Genomic DNA, 17,716 nt, shown 5'->3' on the forward strand with positions numbered 1-17,716 from the left:
GGCAAGTGTGTGCAGATAGCCAGGTAGATGGCTGGTTGGTTTTTTGCCTATGCATTTGCCACACTTGTGATGCAGCTGCAGTAGTTTTGACCGGAAATGATGTGTACACGCTTCTGTGTACATAATTCACACAATCTGGACCCTAATAGAAAAGAAGTTTTTAGAATGAAGTCAAACCTCATCACCATCTCACAATTCTGCCACTCTCATATCAACATCTCCTCATGAGCCAGTTAGATGCCAGAACTGCAAATCAAAGCAAGTCACTTAGAGTAAGTGTTGTCTGACAGCAAGTGTTAAGTTTCCTATGTCATTGTGCCATTTTGCGTTTGTTTTTCTGACTCTTGAGTGGTAGTTAAGAGTTAGTAGTGGTAGTTTTTGGCTAGCTAAGTAATAGCAAAAAAAAATGCCCCTTTTCTGGAATTTATCAAATCCCCAAGGCTGGTGGGATGTAAATTCCATAATGATGGTCAGTGACTTTTAATACAACTCGTGTCCATGCAAGAAATTGGGTAAGAGGGACCCCAGTGTTTTAATTCTATTACAACACCTGTCTTTGCTTTTGTCACTTCAGTACATAATGAAAAGGGTGTGTACTGGGGATCATGGGAATCTGTCTTCCTTCCTAGAATGACCTGACTGGTGAGCACTCCTGTATCATGCTGAAGATGCTAAATGAAGAAGAGAGTGAACAGGAGCACTGGCTCACTGCCTTCTGGAAAGGTAACAGCTGGTTGTCCTAGTGTGAGAGGATCCTCCGTGTATTCTTTGCACAACCATGCTGGTAACCATTATCTTTTCTTCTTGTCCTGAAGATTTCAGGAGGCGGTTCCTGTCTCTGCTGTCGTATCAGTTCAGCACTTTCCCCCCTTCATTAGCACTGAACATTCTACAGAACAAGAATATCAAGCAGGAGTTGCAACCTCGTGAGTCTCTAGGCTTCTAAAATCCCTTCAGTGGCTTAAGATCTTAACATGGTTTATCAAAAAGGTTCTTAAATAAAACCTGTGAATGTTCTACAGCCTTTAGTAGAATCCTACAACTCCCTGTTGGTCAGTTCTGTTTTCTCCCTTCAGCTTAAAAATATGCTTATTGCTGAGTGAAAACTTCCAGTACTGTCTCCCTAATAGCTGAGATCAGAGAGCTCTACTTGATTAAAGTTTTGCAAATCCTCTGAAACTAGAGGGCTCTTAAATTTAGCAGACAAATACATAGCAAGATCCAGTAACTAGAATTTGAAACTGGGTAAAGTCAAACTGTGGACTTAAGGTACCCACTTTTCACAGTGAGGGCAACTAACCACTGAAGCAGTTTATCTTTGGGCTGTGGTGGAGATCTCATCACTTGAAGTCTTTAAATCTGAATTGAACGTCTTTCTAATAGAGACTTTCTAATTCAGCCACAAGTTATTGATGCAGGAATTGTGGCCTGTGTAAAAGGGGAGGTCAGACTTGACGATCACAATGGTCCCTTCTGACTCAAAAAATCTATGAAAGCAAACTGTGGTTTCTTGAACGTAACAAGCTCATGATTTCTCAAGGGAACATAGGAATTAGTCTGGTTTGGTGTTTTGTTTTTCTTTAATATTTGTTCCTGGTGAAAGCTGCCAACCCTGGGTGCTGGCTGGTGAGTCTTGGCCACATGCTCAGGGTTTAACCGATCGCCATGTTTGGGGTCGGGAAGGAATTTTCCTCCAGGGCATATTGGCAGAGGCCCTGGAGGTTTTTCGCCTTCCTCTGCAGCATGGGGCACGGGTCACTTGCTGGAGGATTCTCTGCAGCTTGAGGTCTTCAAACCACAATTTGAGGACTTCAGTAACTCAGACATAGGTTAGGGGCTTGTTTCAGAAGTGGATGGGTGAGATTCTGTGGCCTGCGTAGTGCAGGAGATCAGACTGGATGAACATAATGGTCCCTTCTGACTTTAAAGTCTGAGTCTAACCCCCCGTGTCAGAGGACAGCCACAGTGTTGGCAGAGGCAGTGCAAGCTTCCCTACCTATGTGTCTCAGCCCTTGTAGAGTAAGAGGAGGAGCCCAGTCTTCATGGCCCACTGTTTGCCTAGGAATGGGAATCATGAAGATAGTTGTGAGGTGTCTGTCCCCTACACAGGCTTTTATTTAATCTTAAAATTTATTTGGAGAGTTTGCATGACTAAACCAGTTGAGGATTCAGTTATATCCACTATTGTTTGGTTCATGTATACATTTCAAAGCAAGTATGTGCGTTATGTTTGTGGCTGTTAGCACACGGGCAATTGATATTAACAGCGAGCTTGATTATCCAGATCCTGAAGAAACATGAAGTGCAATTCTAATACTGCTGGTTTTGATTTGCTCAGCAATCAGCCGTCCTGAATTGGAAGCCGTGTTCCTCCCCTATGACCTGAAGCGGTTAGAGATGTACTCTCAAAACATGGTGGACTATCACCTGATTATGGACACAATTCCTGCTGTCTCCAGGATGTACTTTCTCAGCCAGCTAGGAGACACATCCCTCTCTGCCGCGCAGTCTGTATGTACCATTTGCATTCATTACCACCTCCTTCCTTCCCTGTTGAGACCATGTTGCATCAATATTTCTGGAGCGAGTAACTTGCTCCTGTGTAAACTCTTATCACTGCCTAAATCTTGGCTCTTATTTCGTGCTGTTTAGTCTAATTTATCCCTTTGGGAGTAAGAGAATCTCACCTTCTGTCTGCTTTTGTACCACCGCCTCTACTCAGAACACACTCCCACTTAACATGCCACACTCCTGTTCCTCTCCTCTTTCACATCTCCAAACCTCCCTGCTTCTGCTGACTGCCTCTTCTGCATTCCTCGCTGCGCTGTCTCCTGCCTGTACTGGTCTGCCGAGTTTTGTATTTGCCTTGAATCTGATTGTAGGGACCCTGTTCTCTTACACATGCTGCAAAACACTGCGTATGCTTAAAGTGCTGTGTAAATAGTAGCTAAAAGCAACAAGCCAGAGCAGGAGGCACTGCTGGACTAAACATGTATGTAGTGATGCCCATCAAGAATGGAGCAATTTCAGGGAGTTCCAATATTTCATACAAAACTTTGAACACCTCACCTGTTGTGCTTTGTATTATTTTGCTGGACCAGTAACTTTGATGGTAAAATCCAGGGAGGTGGGGGAGAACCTAACTTTTGTGGGTTTAAAAAAAAAAAAAAATCTTATCCTCTAGGCCCTCCTTCTGGGGATTGGTCTGCAACACAAATCTCTGGATGTGCTGGAAAAAGAGATAGAACTGCCCAGCAGTCAGCTGATGGGCCTCTTCAATAGGATCATCCGCAAGGTCGTCCAGGTAATTGCATCATGGTCAAGCTTTGCTCTCTCAAATTGGGCCCAACGCAGTGCCAGGCCTGAGCCTCGTAGTGTGAGGAATCTGGATCGGAATCCTGTATCCTCAGCCTGTCTCTAAGAAATCATTAGAGGCTCATTGTAATGAAATGTCTTGTACTTGGTGGCAAACGTAGGTGGTTGTGGTGGTGGTTTCTGTTGTATGCTCCGCCTTACAATATGTATATTTGTGTTTGTTTTCAAATGGTGAAAGGTGGTGAACTGAAGGTAGGAGGCTTTGGGCTCTAATGTTCAGTAAGCAAGGTGGTGAGGAAGCTGATACAACAGTCCAGGCTCAATGTCTCAATCTGCCTTGGAATTGGTCATCTCTAGGGTCACTGTAGGACAGAGTGAAGCCTGTAGATATCCAGGAAAGGCTATAGGTCAGGTCTCCAGTCTCCTTGATCCCTCTGATGAGGTTTACAGCAAGGATGTCCGCTGTAGTGGTGGATGGCTTGTCATAAACAGATAGCTAAGGGTTAATGTCTCTTACACCTGGAAAGAGGTAACCTGAAGCACCTGACCAGAGGACCAATCAGGAAACCAGACTTTTTCAGGTCTGGGTGGAGGGAAGTTTGTGTCTGAGTTTTTTGTCTTGTGCCTATCTCCCTCTCGGCTATGGGAAGGATTTCTCTATTTCCTGCTTTCTAATCTTCTGTTTCCCAGTTGTAAGTACAAAAGATCAGATAGTGATTTATATGTTTTTTTGTATTTTATATGTGTGTAGTTGCTGGAGTGTTTTGAATTGTATTCTTTTTGAATAAGGCTGTTTAATTCATATTTCTTTTAAGCAATTGACCCTATATTTGTCACCTTAATACAGAGAGACCATTTTTATGTATTTTTTTCTTTCTTTTTACATAAAGCTTTCTTTTTAAGACCGGTTGGAGCTTTTCTTTAGTGGGGAACTCCAGGGAATTGAGTCTGTGCTCACCAGGGAATTGGTGGGAGGAAGAAGTCAAGGGGAAATCTGTGTGTTAGATTTACTAGCCTGACTTTGCATTCCCTCTGGGTGAGGGAGGAAGAGAGATTAGCTCTCGGTACTTCTGTTTTCCAAGGCTGGAAACGGGGAGGGTGGAGTCCCTCTGTTTAGATTCACGGAGCTTGCTTCTGTGCATCTCTCCAGGAACACCTGGAGAGGGGAAGGGAAAAGGTTTATTTCCCTTGGTTGTGAGACTCAAGGGATTTGGGTCTTGGGGTCCCCAGGGAAGGTTTGGGGGGACCAGAGTGCCCCAAAACACTCTAATTTTTTGGGTGGTGGCAGCTTTACCAGGTCCAAGCTGGTAACTAAGCTTGGAGGTTTTCATGCTAACCCCCATATTTTGGACGCCAAGGTCCAAATCTGGGACTAGGTTATGATATGGCTGTCCATGAGGAATTTGACTTGGGCCACCAACTCTTTTTTTCAATTAGATCATTATCAGATGGGTAATACTTTCCTTCAGTAATAACATGGGCTAGATTCAAATTGGTGCCATAGGAATAAAAGGATCCTCATCAATTTTCCAGTCCCCTGAGCAAGTTAATGCAATGACTTAATAGGCAGAGCTTCTGCATCCTAAAATGCAAGTCAGTCGCTTTACAGATGGCTTGCTCAGCACAGAATTCTTTTAGTTGACTTGAAGGAATGACTATAAGAGAGGAAATCTATAGTACTTTCCTCCACACATTAATGGTTTGGTTGGGATTGCCTAAGTGAGGTGTATTGTGAACCACTAGCTCTCACATTCGTTCAAGTGACATTGGATGACTGATTTTATTTTTTTATTAAGCTATCTTTGTTTCTGCTTTCAAGAAGTGGGCATTGAGTTTCATTTTTTCACACAAAATGGCCACTTAAACCCCTCCCCCCCAAAAAAATAAAAATAAAACCAAACAAAACCCAATTCCTTGTTCATATTTCAAAGACTAGAGAAGTTCCATAGTGGGAAGCCAAACTATTCTTAATTCCTTTTTAAAGCACTTCTGTGGGAAAACACCAGTAGCCCCATCATATTAATTTATTCCTTCCTCAGTTGTTCAGCAGGATCCAGGAGAAGGCTGTGGAGGAGCAGATGTCAGTTACAAAGGAAGTTGTAATGGAGCCAACCCTGAAATCTTTAAATGAGGACTTGGTAATAATAATCATGCTACTAAAGCTTCCAATACGCACGTCAGATCTCTTTGAGGGTTTTCTCTAACTTAGGAGTCCTCTAAGCTGGATTGCTTCCAGTGTAAGGAGTGCATGACATACGTGTCCTGTTATGATAGTTATGGAACTTTGCAAGCTTTAACTGCCTTTAAAGTGTCATCATTTTTGTGCTTGTTTCTCCTTATACTGTGGTGCACCAATCCTTCCTCCCTTACCTTTGCATTTATGTTAAAATGCAGCTACAAAAAACAATTAAAATGGGAAGAGTTGTTGAGGAACACCCAGTTCAGAGCTTGGGGCTTTGTTCATGGGGCATACTGCCTTTTGGATGGGAGGGGAGTCGAGTTGTAATTTCTGACCTAGGAGACTACCTTGTAATACACAGGTTACTGGTGTACATAAAACTTAGTGTCTCTCTGGGATGTTTCAATGCAGGAAGAAGCAGCAAAGGAATTCCAGGAAAAACAAAAGCAAGAAATGGGGAAGCTGAAAGACATGGACTTTACACAGTAAGAATTTATTCACATAAGTCTCACCACAAATATTCCTAGGAATCTAGTTTGAATACCCAGGCTCCAGGTGCAGGACACTTTTGCATGCAGGGGGTAGGGCAGGAATATGTAACAACCTGGTGCTCACTTTCAAAGCAGACATCTATGTCATAATGTTAGCTGGTAACTTGAGCTTTGTGTTAGAGCAGAAATTTGAAGTCATGGTGTTTATCAAGACACACAGGCTGAACTTCTTATTCTGCAATATCTAATAAATGCTATTTTGTCATGTTTTTGGCACCTGGTGATTACAGTTTTCAGAGACTTCTGTTAATCACAGGTAATTAATAATGGTCTCTGTTGATAAATGTCTCTTGCTCTCAAGCTAATTTTTCCTTTTTTAAAATTAGTTTTGGTAATAGAAATCAGTGCTCATTGGCACTGGCCATCCAGCTGTACTCCGTTCAACACAGGAGCTAAGATTTGTGCCTGAGCAGCGTAGTGTAGACGGAAACTGTCTAGTTCCCATCCTCAGCCTCATTGCTGAGTTCTCTTATTTAGTTACCTGTGACTTTTCCTACCAGCATTATTGAGCCTCATGCCTCAGTGGTAAAAGCAAACAACTGGGAGCCAGGGTTGATTTACTACATGGTGTGAGTGTGGAAAAGCAATTTTGGCTTCCTTTACGTCTGCCTACCCAACTGTGCAACTGGATGGCCACTAGAGCAGCAGTTCTCAAATCGGGTCCGCAAGCCCTTTCAGGGGTGCCATAGGCCCTGCAGCTGAAACCCCAAGCCCTGGTGCCCCCTGTGGGGCTGAAGTCAGGAATGGCACAGGGCTGAAGCTGGGAGCCCTGGCGAACCAACCCTCCTGCCCCCTCCCCCGGATCTGAAGGGCATGGGGCTGAAGCTGGGAGCCCCAGCACTTCCTGCTGGCGGAAGCTCTGAGCGCATGGGCTCAGTTGGGTGGCCACAAGGGTTTTCCCCCTCAAACTACAGTGCCTTACCCAGAGTAGGGCAGCCCTGGGGGCAGCTCTCCCCACCTCCTCCTCTCCCTCAAGCCCCAGCCTGTGGCCAGGTTATAGATCAGAAGCCAGAGCCAGGCAGTGCAGGATAGCAGCTCTCCTGGCTGGTGTGCCATGGAGCAGGCAACCATTGCATTCCCCCATCTGCTTCTGGTGCCTGGGGTTGTGACTGCTCTGTAGCTCCCAGCCCCCTTTGACTTCTTGGGCAACTGGTAAGAGCTGCCCAGGCAGGGGTCCTGACTCGAGGGCTTTGTCAGCCCTGAGGGAGCAACCTCCACAGAGGGAGCCCTCCCCGGTACACAGCTCCTACCTACCCCCTCCCTGAGCTACCTCCTGCCGCACACAGCCCCTAGCTAGCTCCCTCCCTGTACCCTGAGCTCCCCCCGCCTGCATACAGCCCCTAGCTAGCCCCCTCTCTGCACCCTGAGCAGTTTTCAGACTTCTGAGTTCTATTTTTTTGGTTGTGTTCCTCCACCACCTAGCCTGTCTCGAAGTCAACTAGAAGTCAAACTCTGCCTATTTATAGAGTCCTCCTGCTGGGCCCTGGAGTTTTTATAGCATGTTGAGGGGGTGCCTCAGAACGAAAAAGGTTGAGAACCCCTGCACTAGAGAACAGGCTGGTCTTGAAGCTAAGGCACTGGGCAGAGACTTGGGTCTGGGCTCAGGCTCAACTCTGCCAAACTTCCTGTGTGAGGTTGGGCAGTCCCTAGATCGCTCCCTGCCTTCGTTTCCTTTCTTTTCTGTTTAGCTGATAAACTCTTCGGGGCAGAGACTCTCTTGCACTGTTTGTATGGTGCCCAGCACAATGAGGCCCTGATCTTGGCTGGGCCTCCACATGATACTGCAATAGAGATAATAAATCGAGCTATCTAACCATGGGCTGTTTTAATCTGATGGCTTCCGATGCTCCTAGGAATAATCCTTAGTTAAGCTGCATTTTAGTCACGGGTATTTTTAGTAAAAGTCATGGACAGATCATGGGCAATAAACAAAAATTCATGACCCCTCCCTGTCCATCACTTTTTAATATACCCCTGACTAAAACTTTGGAGGAGGGGGGAGGGGTGTGTGGCTCCGTGCCCCTCCCCCCCACAGCAGCAGAGTTTAGGTGTGGAAGGGGGTTGGGGCATAGGACGAGGTGAGACGGGCTCTGGGCGGTGCTTACCTGGAGGGGTCCCCTGAAGTGACGACATCCCCCTCGCTCAGCTGCTAGACAGAGGCATGGCCAGGTAGCTCTGCAGTGTGCGCTGTCTCTGCCTGCAGGCACCACCCCTGCAGCTCACATTAGTTGTGGTTCCTGGCCAATGGGAACTGCAAAGCTAGTGCTCTGGGTGGAAGCAGCGTGCCGAGCTGCCTGGCCATGCCTCTGCCTAGCAGCTAAGCGAGGGGGATGTTGTCAGTTCCGGGGACCCCCCCTAGGTACGCACCGCCCGGAGACCACCTCACCCCATCCTGTGCCCCAACCCCCTCCTACATCCAAACTCTGCTGCTGGGGGGGGAGAGTGGGGCATCATGGCCAGGGACTGCCCCAGCAGCAGCCGGAGCACCTGGCACAGGGGCTGCCTGAGCTACCTCTGAACCAGGCGCACTAGCTGCTGTAGAAGTCATGGAGGTCACAGAATCCGTGACAAACTCGTAGTCTTAATCGTTCGCTTCCTCCGAATCATGGAGATGGTCCCACTCTCTTTTACACCATCTTAGGACTCCTGACATATACTTGTCCTTCTCAGCTATTCTCGGCTTCAGTGAAAGCACTAGTAGAGAAGTATTCTTGTCAGCACTGACTTAATCATTCCTCTTTTACCTTTTTTTTTTCCATTTATTAACTGGCAGATTAAACCTAATGTTGCCTGAAATGTCTTTGCACAGCTGCTTGTTAATTACTGTGAAGCCAGTCAACTTGAAGGCTGCTGAAGCTGTGAGTCTCACAGAACTCCAGCAAATGTTTCTTCTTTCTGAGCTAACAGGAACCAGTCCTTCCCTTTATCCTGCAAAAAAACTGTTTATTTGTTCAAAGAATATTGTTGTAGCAATGTCTTCTATTGTGGCCCTAAATCAACAAAGCAAACACTAACAAAGCTGAGAAGAGGAATAAAAGCTGCTTAAAATCTCTGGTTATGTCGTCTGCCTGATGTGACAGATGTGGATATGCATGATTATTTCAAACTACTTTCATTTCTCCTCTTAGCTCAGTGTGGCTTGCTGCTTTTCCTTTAAATTATTTCCCCCAGACCTCAACCTGGAAAAATCACCCTTATTCGATTTTTTTTTTTTTTTTTGAAGGCAGATTACAGAGAAGTACAGTAGTAGAGCTGAGAGAGCTGTAAAGGCTTTATCCAGCATTAATATAAGGTTGAACAGAGGCTAACTTCTGTATTGAGACCCCAGAGGCTTGGGGTAGAGGGAATGAGCACTCCAGTTCTGTTGTGTGGTCCCTTAGTTAAAGCTGCATGCTGTGTCTCAAACACTTGGATACCATAGGGAGGGGCACAGGACAAGAACATAACCGGACCAGAATTTGTCTTTCTGGCCTTCCTGCTCAAAGGAAACATTCAAGTTATAATATCATGGGCCGCTTTCTTTTTGGTTCCCTTGTGCTAGTGCTCAGTCTTACTCCTAGTCATTAGCAGCAGAATGGCTACAACACTCCAGACCGTCTCTGCAATGGAGTCTTCCCTGTGTGTGCCATTGATCCAGGAGTTCTCTTAGTTAACTAACTTCCCCTGGTGAATACTTGCTGTATGCATCCTTGGTCTTCATCTTTTGTGCAGCCCTAACTTCTGCTTCTTTACTTTTAAAAACAAAACCCCACAATCCTGTAAATGGAAACTATACATTGGATGGATGTCTTCAATAGTGTATGTAGGTCTGGTGACGGCTGCCAGATTAATAAAAGCCATGGAGACTGAAGACCTCTCACCTTGGAAGAGTTTACTACTTGGGCAGGTGCAGTGCATGTCTCCTATATGCAAAGGAAAACCACTGGCCTTGGCCTTCCACTGGAAGGCAGGGTGTGAGCGTGTGTGTCTGCCGCCGTTCAGTTCTCTGCCTCTGAGATGAGGCTGCCATAAAAGTGCAGTTTGGTAACATTCACAATATGGGCAGCTGAAGGAAACCACTTGCTTCACATCTGTTACTGAACACTTTTGGATGATAAGTTCTTGGTCAGCACTGACCTACTTTGGATTCAGACTGCTGATGTAGTCATGAATCGCTGTGTACTGCATTACAGATCCCCCTGAGCCATCTGGTTCTGCTTTGAACCAGCTCTTTATTTCTGAAAGTCTCTCTTCTGTTTCGATGCTGGCACAGGCACTGGCTGGGTAGCAGTTTGTAGACAAAATTAACCTCAGTTGTTCTCCTTTAAACAGACTTCATTTTGTTTTGTTTTCTCCTATCCACCTCTCACTTAGATATATTATCCGGGGTGATGATGAAGAATGGAACGAAGTGCTGAACAGAGCAGGACAGAACACTTCGATTGTGAGCCTGAAAAGGTTGGGAAAGTGTTTATTTGTTTTGTTTTTTTAAAAAATCCGTGCACACCTCTTCAGTGGATCTGTCCTTCCTAGTTTGCTTTATTGTAATGTTTAAATGTAGAGAGAAGATGAGGAGTTAAAGGCACAGGAACTGTATATCTTGCTGCTCTACATATACTCCTAATGGGGATCAGAGAGGGTAAATAGCAAGTAGGCTGGGTTTTCCCTTGAGTAGAGAAAATAAGATTGTAGTGTGGCTCTGAAAGACAGTCCTTCCTTTCTATAACTTGATCCTATCTTGGCTTTTATTTAGCCAGTATGGTACATCTCTCAATCCTAACTAACCCTACTTTTTCACCCTGGTCATGCACCTAATTTGTCTTGATTCTCCTTTGGTGGGGGTAGTTCTTTAAAGAGTTACTCCTGTTCCATTTGATTTTCTTCTGCACTGGCAGCAGCTGCCACCAGTGGAAGCTTGTAGAAATTCATCCTCTTAATTTAGGGCCTAATCCTCTGAGATGCTGAGTGCCCTCATCTTCCTGTGACTGTGAGCAGATGGTTCAGCAGCTCATAGGGTCAGGTTCTTAGTTGAAAATGTTAGACTTGCTAACATGGTTTTCATCCATCTTCCTTCTTTCAGCTCCTACACAGGTCAGCATGAAATCTTTCCTGATCTGTGCCCCTGGGGATTTATGAGATGGCACTGACATACATGTTGTTCTTCTTGAGGCCTAAGGACAGGAATAAATATGTTGCCCATCATGCTTCTTTATTCTGCTTTGTATGCACACACATTGCTTCTGTGAATGCTAGAAGCAGTAAATGAGCCCCTACACATCTTTAAAAAACATACAAGGACCTTTAAAATGTCATTGAAATTGGAGATTCCACACATTTGTTACATTTGATCCATCCACCCCCAGCCTAAGCCCAGTGCAGGACTGTTATTTGTATGCCTATGTTTTCAAGTGCCTAATGATTTTAGGGTGCCCCAGTTTCTGTGCCCAACATGAGATGCCTTCAAGAGGCTTGACTGTAAGAAGGTTCTGAGCACCAACCCTCTGAAAATCAGGCTACTTTAAGGTGGTTCAAGTTGGGCACCCAAAATCACAAGACACCAAAAAATCTAGGCCATATTCCTTAGTGCTCTCACCAGCCCTGCTTTAAACTAGCCAAGAAATGGGATCACTTCTTTTCCCCTACACCCTCTCCTGAGGCGGCCTGGCAGCCAAAGTTTCTGTGGAGGCCTCTCCCCCATGTAGCAGATGTTCCCCTGTTGAACTGAAATTCTTCTTAACAAATGTTTTGTTCCTGTTTCTCAGTGAAAAGAAGAGAAAACTAGACATGGAAAAAGGACCAAAACAACACAAGAAATTTAAGAACAAAAAAGATCCGAAGCAGAAGCAGAAGTGGAAGAAATGACTTTAAAAATGATGATGGACTTAAATAACTAGGAGCAAGCTCCTGTCTAGGGAGCCCCATCCCCTTTTTAAAGCAAGGACTTCTCTTGAAGAAGCAGTGTCTGGAGGGGAAGGGCTGGGAGGCCCTTTTAAAGAATATATTAAGGAAAATATAGTGACATTGCCAAGAGATGCTGCCCATGGGGACTTTTATACTGTGTGCCTGGAGAGCCTGGTCTGATGAGAGGCACTACACAACAAACTAGACTATTGCAAGGGTGTCTAAATGGCTAGGAAATGTCAATTCCCAGGGCTAATCAATCCATAAACAATTTTCCCTCGTCTTAGTGGTTGGTATTTTAATACACCTTTAGTATGTTTAATTACTGGCCCTTCTCTGCATCCGCTTTCCATTATGAATGACACCAGGTTCAAGCAGCATAATTTCTGCTTTCAGATCGAGTCATGAGCTCCATTCTCCGCGTGGGGCTTTGCTATTGACTGAGCACCAGCAGCATGTTCAGTGCCATGTAAAAGAGGCCACAGTCCTTGCACTAAGGAGCTTGCAGTGTATGTTTATATATATTTCTGTTTGGAAAACAAAGCCTATAGCTCCTGCTTTTAGTTCTCCAGAGGAAGCCCCTAATAAGGATGCCTCTATCTCATTCTTAGTGGCTTATAGACCCCTTATCTCTCAGGTAGCTCAGGGGTTTGCCCTGTGATATGCCTGATAGATGGTCCTAATATTTCCTTACTCCCTAAGCTTGTGTGGTGACAAATAGAGAAGGCCCTGCTGGCTCCATGTTGCCTGGTATACTTTCAGCTATCGCTGTCTGCTTGGCTTCTTGTAGTCTGGAAATTGTGCAGAGACTGCCATAAAATCAGCATCAGCTCCAATACCAGGAAACCAGCCTACTCGCCTACATTGGTTTCTCCTTAAGCAGCAGGGGCCGTCCAAGCAACTCAACAGTCCACTCATGAGGCAGTAGGTCTCCGCTTACCTGTGGTTCCTTTTTACATTTGGGACCAGGTCTGTGTTGCCCAGGCTCGTGTCCACTTCTGCTGGGGGGTTTCTGTGGTGGAGCTGCTCTCTTCTGTGTCTGTGCCTATCACAGACTCCAGTGAGTGGGCAGACCTTAGCTCTTGGGGAACTGCAGACAAATGCAGCAGCTGAAGTTCCACTTCCTCCTCCCTTCCTGCCACAGAATAAGGGTTCCTATTTCACTGACACCCACCACCCAAGCCTGCTCCCCACTTTGCATCTCATGCTCATTCCCTCCCCAGCATGTATTTCTGTCACCTACCTTCTTTACCCCTGCTTCCCAGCCCAAGAGGACTGGGAGCTGTTAATGGTAGACTGTATTGAGAGCCCTATGCTACAGATGGGTGAGAGTTATGAAAGGCTGTAGATCCTGACCTGCCCCTCCCTCTGCTGCTGGAAAACCTCGCTGACCCTAGAGTCCCTCCTACCTCCCCATGAAACTTTTAAAAAATAGTTTTCTCCAACTGTCTCCACGTGGGCATGCACCAGTTTCCTCCCCAATAAGCTATTTGGATTTGAGAGGCCTGTTAACCACAAGGAAGGGCTACTGCAACAGTGCTTGTGTCTTCCTTTCATTAACCAATCAATTTGAAAGAATGCTCTGCAACAAAATGTCCTTTCCAATATATTGGGGAGTTGGGTGCCCTGAAAATTTCATTTATACCCCACCACCAATACGTAGAAAAGTTTCTCCATCAACTGACAGAACAAGATGCTTCCATCCAGGAGGGAGGAGTTGGGTGCTGGACCTTGGTTATCTGCTTCTGGGCAGCAGGGGCTGGAGTGTGCTGTGGCTGACTCAGGATTGGTGACTCCAGAGGGCGCTGGATCTCATTGGTCTGAGGGATGGTTACTGCAATGCAAGACTTTGCAAGGTGTGTCACAGATAACTTGCATCCTTTAGGCTTTGGGTGGGGCCAGGAGGAGTGGGAAGGGAATTGACCTGTGCACCTAGAGTTAGTGTTAAATGATTGGTGTGGAATTGAGAATGATTGATTTAATTGGTGCCTCTGCTTGTTTTGCTTGCTCCTCTGGAAGTGTGATCTGATTGGCTAAAGCAGAGCAGATTCTATTAGGTTAATTAACCTGAAAGGCTGCACCTGAGGGAGAGCCAGGGCCTGAGAGGCTGACTGAGGATGGAGCCCAGCTGAGTAGGAAGGGTGGGGCTGGTAGAAAGCTGGGAAGCAGGCTGCAGTCATTCCCTGGGAGAAGAGTTAAGTAAGGCTGCAGAGTTAAGTAGTCTATGGTGCCTCCTTGGGAAGAGGGAGTCTGAGCTGGTAAACCTGGGAGCCAGAAGATGTAGGAAGTAGTCCAGGAAAAGAGCAACAGGATCAGGGAGAAAGCAGGCCACAGTGCTAGATGTAGGGTCCCTCGACTGGAACCCGGAGTAGAGGGCAGACCTGGGTTTCCCTACCAGCCCCATGGAAAGTGGCACAGACTGAGCAGTGAAGCTGATGACTGCCTGGGACAGTTGTTCAATGGGACTTTGCTAACTCTGGAAGGGGATTACAGTGATCTAGATAGAAGGCCAAGATATGAAGAGAGAACACCCTGAGTCATGCAGAGAGACAGAAGCGTGGCAGGGTGTGCAAATGAGTGGCAGAAGCAGGCATTGCACTGGGAAGGAGCTAATCCCCAGAGCAGCCAGGAGGAGATGCCCTTGTGGTGAGTGGACCCCATGATATACCCATTGAATGTCTTGCTGACCATTATACTATTGCATATCCCTGCTCCAGGCCAGAAAACTTTAACTGAAACCTTAGAACTGGTGAAAACCACTGAGCCTGTTGTAGGAATCCTTAAACTATGGTCCTCCTAACAGGGTTCAGAGCTGTGCGGTTTAAGATGAAATCTGTTATAGGGCCCATTTGGCTGTGATGTCTGTCAGAAGCCAGCTTGTGTTCAAGGGGAGGCTAATGGGCAGAGAGTTGTGGGGTAACTGAGGAAGTTGATATTTATTTCCAAGACACAATATCTCAGATGTGTATTATAAACCACGTCTTTGTCTTTGTCTCTCCCAGCTATTTGTCGTTGCTTGTCTTAGATTGGGAGCTCAGGGACATGGTCTGCCTCAGTTTGTAAGGAACCTCCCACGGCTAATCCTTTAGCCTGCTTGGGGCCTCTGGCTGCTCTCCTGTTGTAAATGTTACTGATAGCATCATAGTCTCATACGTAGCGCAATAGACTGGGAGTCAAGAATCGTGGGTTTTATCACTCCTACCTACCCTGGACTTCCTTTGTGTCTTTGGGCAAGTCACATAAATTCTACATGCATCCGATGAAGTGGGTATTCACCCACGAAAGCTCATGCTCCAAAACGTGTTAGTCTGTAAGGTGCCACAGGACTCTTTGCTGCTTTTACAGATCCAGACTAACACAACTACCCCTCTGATACATAAATTCTCTGAACCTCTATCTTGGGGTCGGCCACCTCTGGCACGCGGCTCACCAGGGTACGCACCCTGGCAGGCCGGGTCAGTTTGTTCACCTGCCATGTTGGCAAGTTCGGCAAACCACAGCTCCCACTGGTTGCAGTTTGCTGTCCCAGGCCAATGCGGGAGGCGGGAAGCCGCAGGCAGCACATCCCTCAGCCCGGGGCACTTCGCGCTGCCCCCATTGGCCTGGGTTGGTGAACTGCAGCCAGTGGGAGCTGCAGTCTGCTGAACCTGCCGATGCAGCAGGTAAACAAACTGGCCCGGCTTGTCAGGGTACTAGAGGTTGCCCACCTCTGCTCTGTCTGTTCAGGTGGGGATAATACATCACCTGAACAGCTTGCTAACTCACACTGTCATGTTTTTTCAAACAAATGGCTTCATTTTGTTTTTTATAGCCAGGCATTGCAGGAATAATGTGTTACATTGGCAGGTTCCCCTGTCTAGTTTTCAAATATTCTTTAATTCAGATTACATAGTTACAATATATGAAAATATCATTGGTCAAGTGACACTTTGCATATGAGTGACATACTCTTACTGTAACAACTGTTACTGCCTGTGCTGTTCAGGACATGGTTGTGGAAATGCCTATTTCTGGGGAGACCCTAAAGTGGGTTTTAAACCTTTGGTATCCTGAGTGGGTAAGATTCAACTGGATTCTTTAAGCAAACCAGCAAAATGTAAGAGCGTAGACCTGTTAACTGCTCTTCATCTGACTTCTTTCTTAAGCGCTCTCTGGTCTTCTCTGGTTATAGATTCTTGCTCTATTGAATGTGCGTTGGATACAGACTAATTTCTCTGAAATTGGTCAGAGGCTCTCACTTCTCCTGAGATGTTAGTAAGTAACTGCTCTAATCAGCTCATGGGATAGATACTATTTTATCTAAGCAGAATATTGACTGTTTTGCAAGGAAGGGAGTGTATCCACAGTTGAGCTGTTTTCCAGTTGTTTGGAGTATGTAAACTTCGTGATCACTAACTTCCTTTGGATCCCTCCTTCTGTTCATCAGTCACTTGTGGAAAACAAAAAACCTCAAGTGCTACAATAAGTGGCACCAGATTTTTACAAGCTTAGTTGAACCACATTTTCCCTGTCTGTGCTTTAGATCAGTCAAGTAGATTAAATTGCAGCTTAGAATAAGAGCTTGTTGAAATTCATCCATTTAGCTTCATGAGAAGCTAAAATAAGAGCAGATACTCCTCTGCAGAGTTAGTCTAGTGTTTTACTTTCCCCAGTTCAAAGACGGGGGCAATTTTCTTGGCTACTGAGGCTACAATAGTACCTTTGTAAGGGTTTCCTGGCTGCCCTGTTTGTATCTCCTAGGCAGAGCCAAAGTTTCACTGTTCTCCTAGCCACCAAGTGCCAAATGTTCCCATTTTCTGTAAGAATCAATCCTAAGCACTTCCATTGTTGTACTGTCACTAGTGCAGCTCTCCTGTTAGCTGCTCTCCTTGCCAGTGGTTTAAATGTCCATGGCTGGTCTGTGCTAGTTGTAGCAGTCTCCCCAGGACAGCACTGTGCAGGCCTGGGCAAACCTGCATTTTGGTGCCCCTGGCCTCTTTCTGTGTGGTGCTCCCTTTGCCCCAACCTCTGCACCCCCATCCTGAGCCCTGCCGCCTGTGCCCACCTGAATGCATGGAGCAGCAGGCATTGTTGCTCGCTCTCTCCACCACAAACCCCTAGGGGGCAGTGAAGGGAGGAGCTATGTCAGGGCTCTCTGGGTCACTTTCATTACCTGGGCTGCATAAGGAGAAGGCAGAAAAGCAGCAGCTTGTGATGCTGGCTGCACAGCACAGCCCAGGTGGGGAAATTGACCTGGATGCATGGAGCTCTTGGTGTTGCTCCTTGTTCTCAGCCTCTCCTCCTCCCCCCAGGTCCCTGGGGGAGCATGGAGGAATATTGGGGGGTGAGCAGCATCTGAGTCATGGCTCCCCGCAATGTTCCTCCATTGTAAAGGAGAAATCTGGGCACCCCCTACCCAGCACTTCGTTAGCTGGGAGCAGCTTCTGACTCCACACAGTGTGCACCTCCGTCTTGATCACGGTGTCCCGGGCAGTCATCTGCATGGCCCACCCTAAGGCCGGCCCTGCTACAGTGTCTCCTTCAAAATCAGAGCCCAGAGCCCCTTTGGTCAGAAATCTGTTGCTTCACCACTATCTCTCTGTGCTTCTAAATAGCCTCCTATTATGTGACATTTAGAAAGGAACTTCTTTCCATTTATCTGGTGGCTTCAGAAACTCAGTTCCTCTTTGGCTTATGCGTTGCCCTTTAAACTCTGACTTTAATGCTCCCTCTGCCTTGCCAGCACCTGGCCATTGTACCCTGGCCTAATCTCTGACCCTTCACCCATCCCCCCAACTCATCTCTGAGCACA

At 46.3% G+C, this 17,716-nt stretch overlaps 1 protein-coding gene across 2 annotated transcripts in view; it reads left to right on the forward strand.

Annotated features, from left to right (window-relative positions):
- Positions 1–12,247, forward strand: part of NAT10 (N-acetyltransferase 10) — a 36,417-nt gene extending 24,170 nt beyond the window's left edge. For both annotated transcript variants that reach the window (XM_050955267.1, XM_050955266.1), the window contains exons 22-29: positions 630–723; positions 816–926; positions 2,339–2,511; positions 3,185–3,304; positions 5,355–5,453; positions 5,906–5,979; positions 10,399–10,482; positions 11,787–12,247. In XM_050955267.1, the coding sequence (XP_050811224.1) occupies positions 630–723; positions 816–926; positions 2,339–2,511; positions 3,185–3,304; positions 5,355–5,453; positions 5,906–5,979; positions 10,399–10,482; positions 11,787–11,886 (855 nt within the window). In that variant the 3' untranslated portion in view covers positions 11,887–12,247. The remainder of the gene's footprint in view (positions 1–629; positions 724–815; positions 927–2,338; positions 2,512–3,184; positions 3,305–5,354; positions 5,454–5,905; positions 5,980–10,398; positions 10,483–11,786) is intronic.
- Positions 12,248–17,716: the final 5,469 nt, after the last annotated feature.

This window comes from Gopherus flavomarginatus, chromosome 5 (assembly GCF_025201925.1).
Source record: "Gopherus flavomarginatus isolate rGopFla2 chromosome 5, rGopFla2.mat.asm, whole genome shotgun sequence".
Classification (NCBI taxonomy): domain Eukaryota; kingdom Metazoa; phylum Chordata; order Testudines; family Testudinidae; genus Gopherus; species Gopherus flavomarginatus.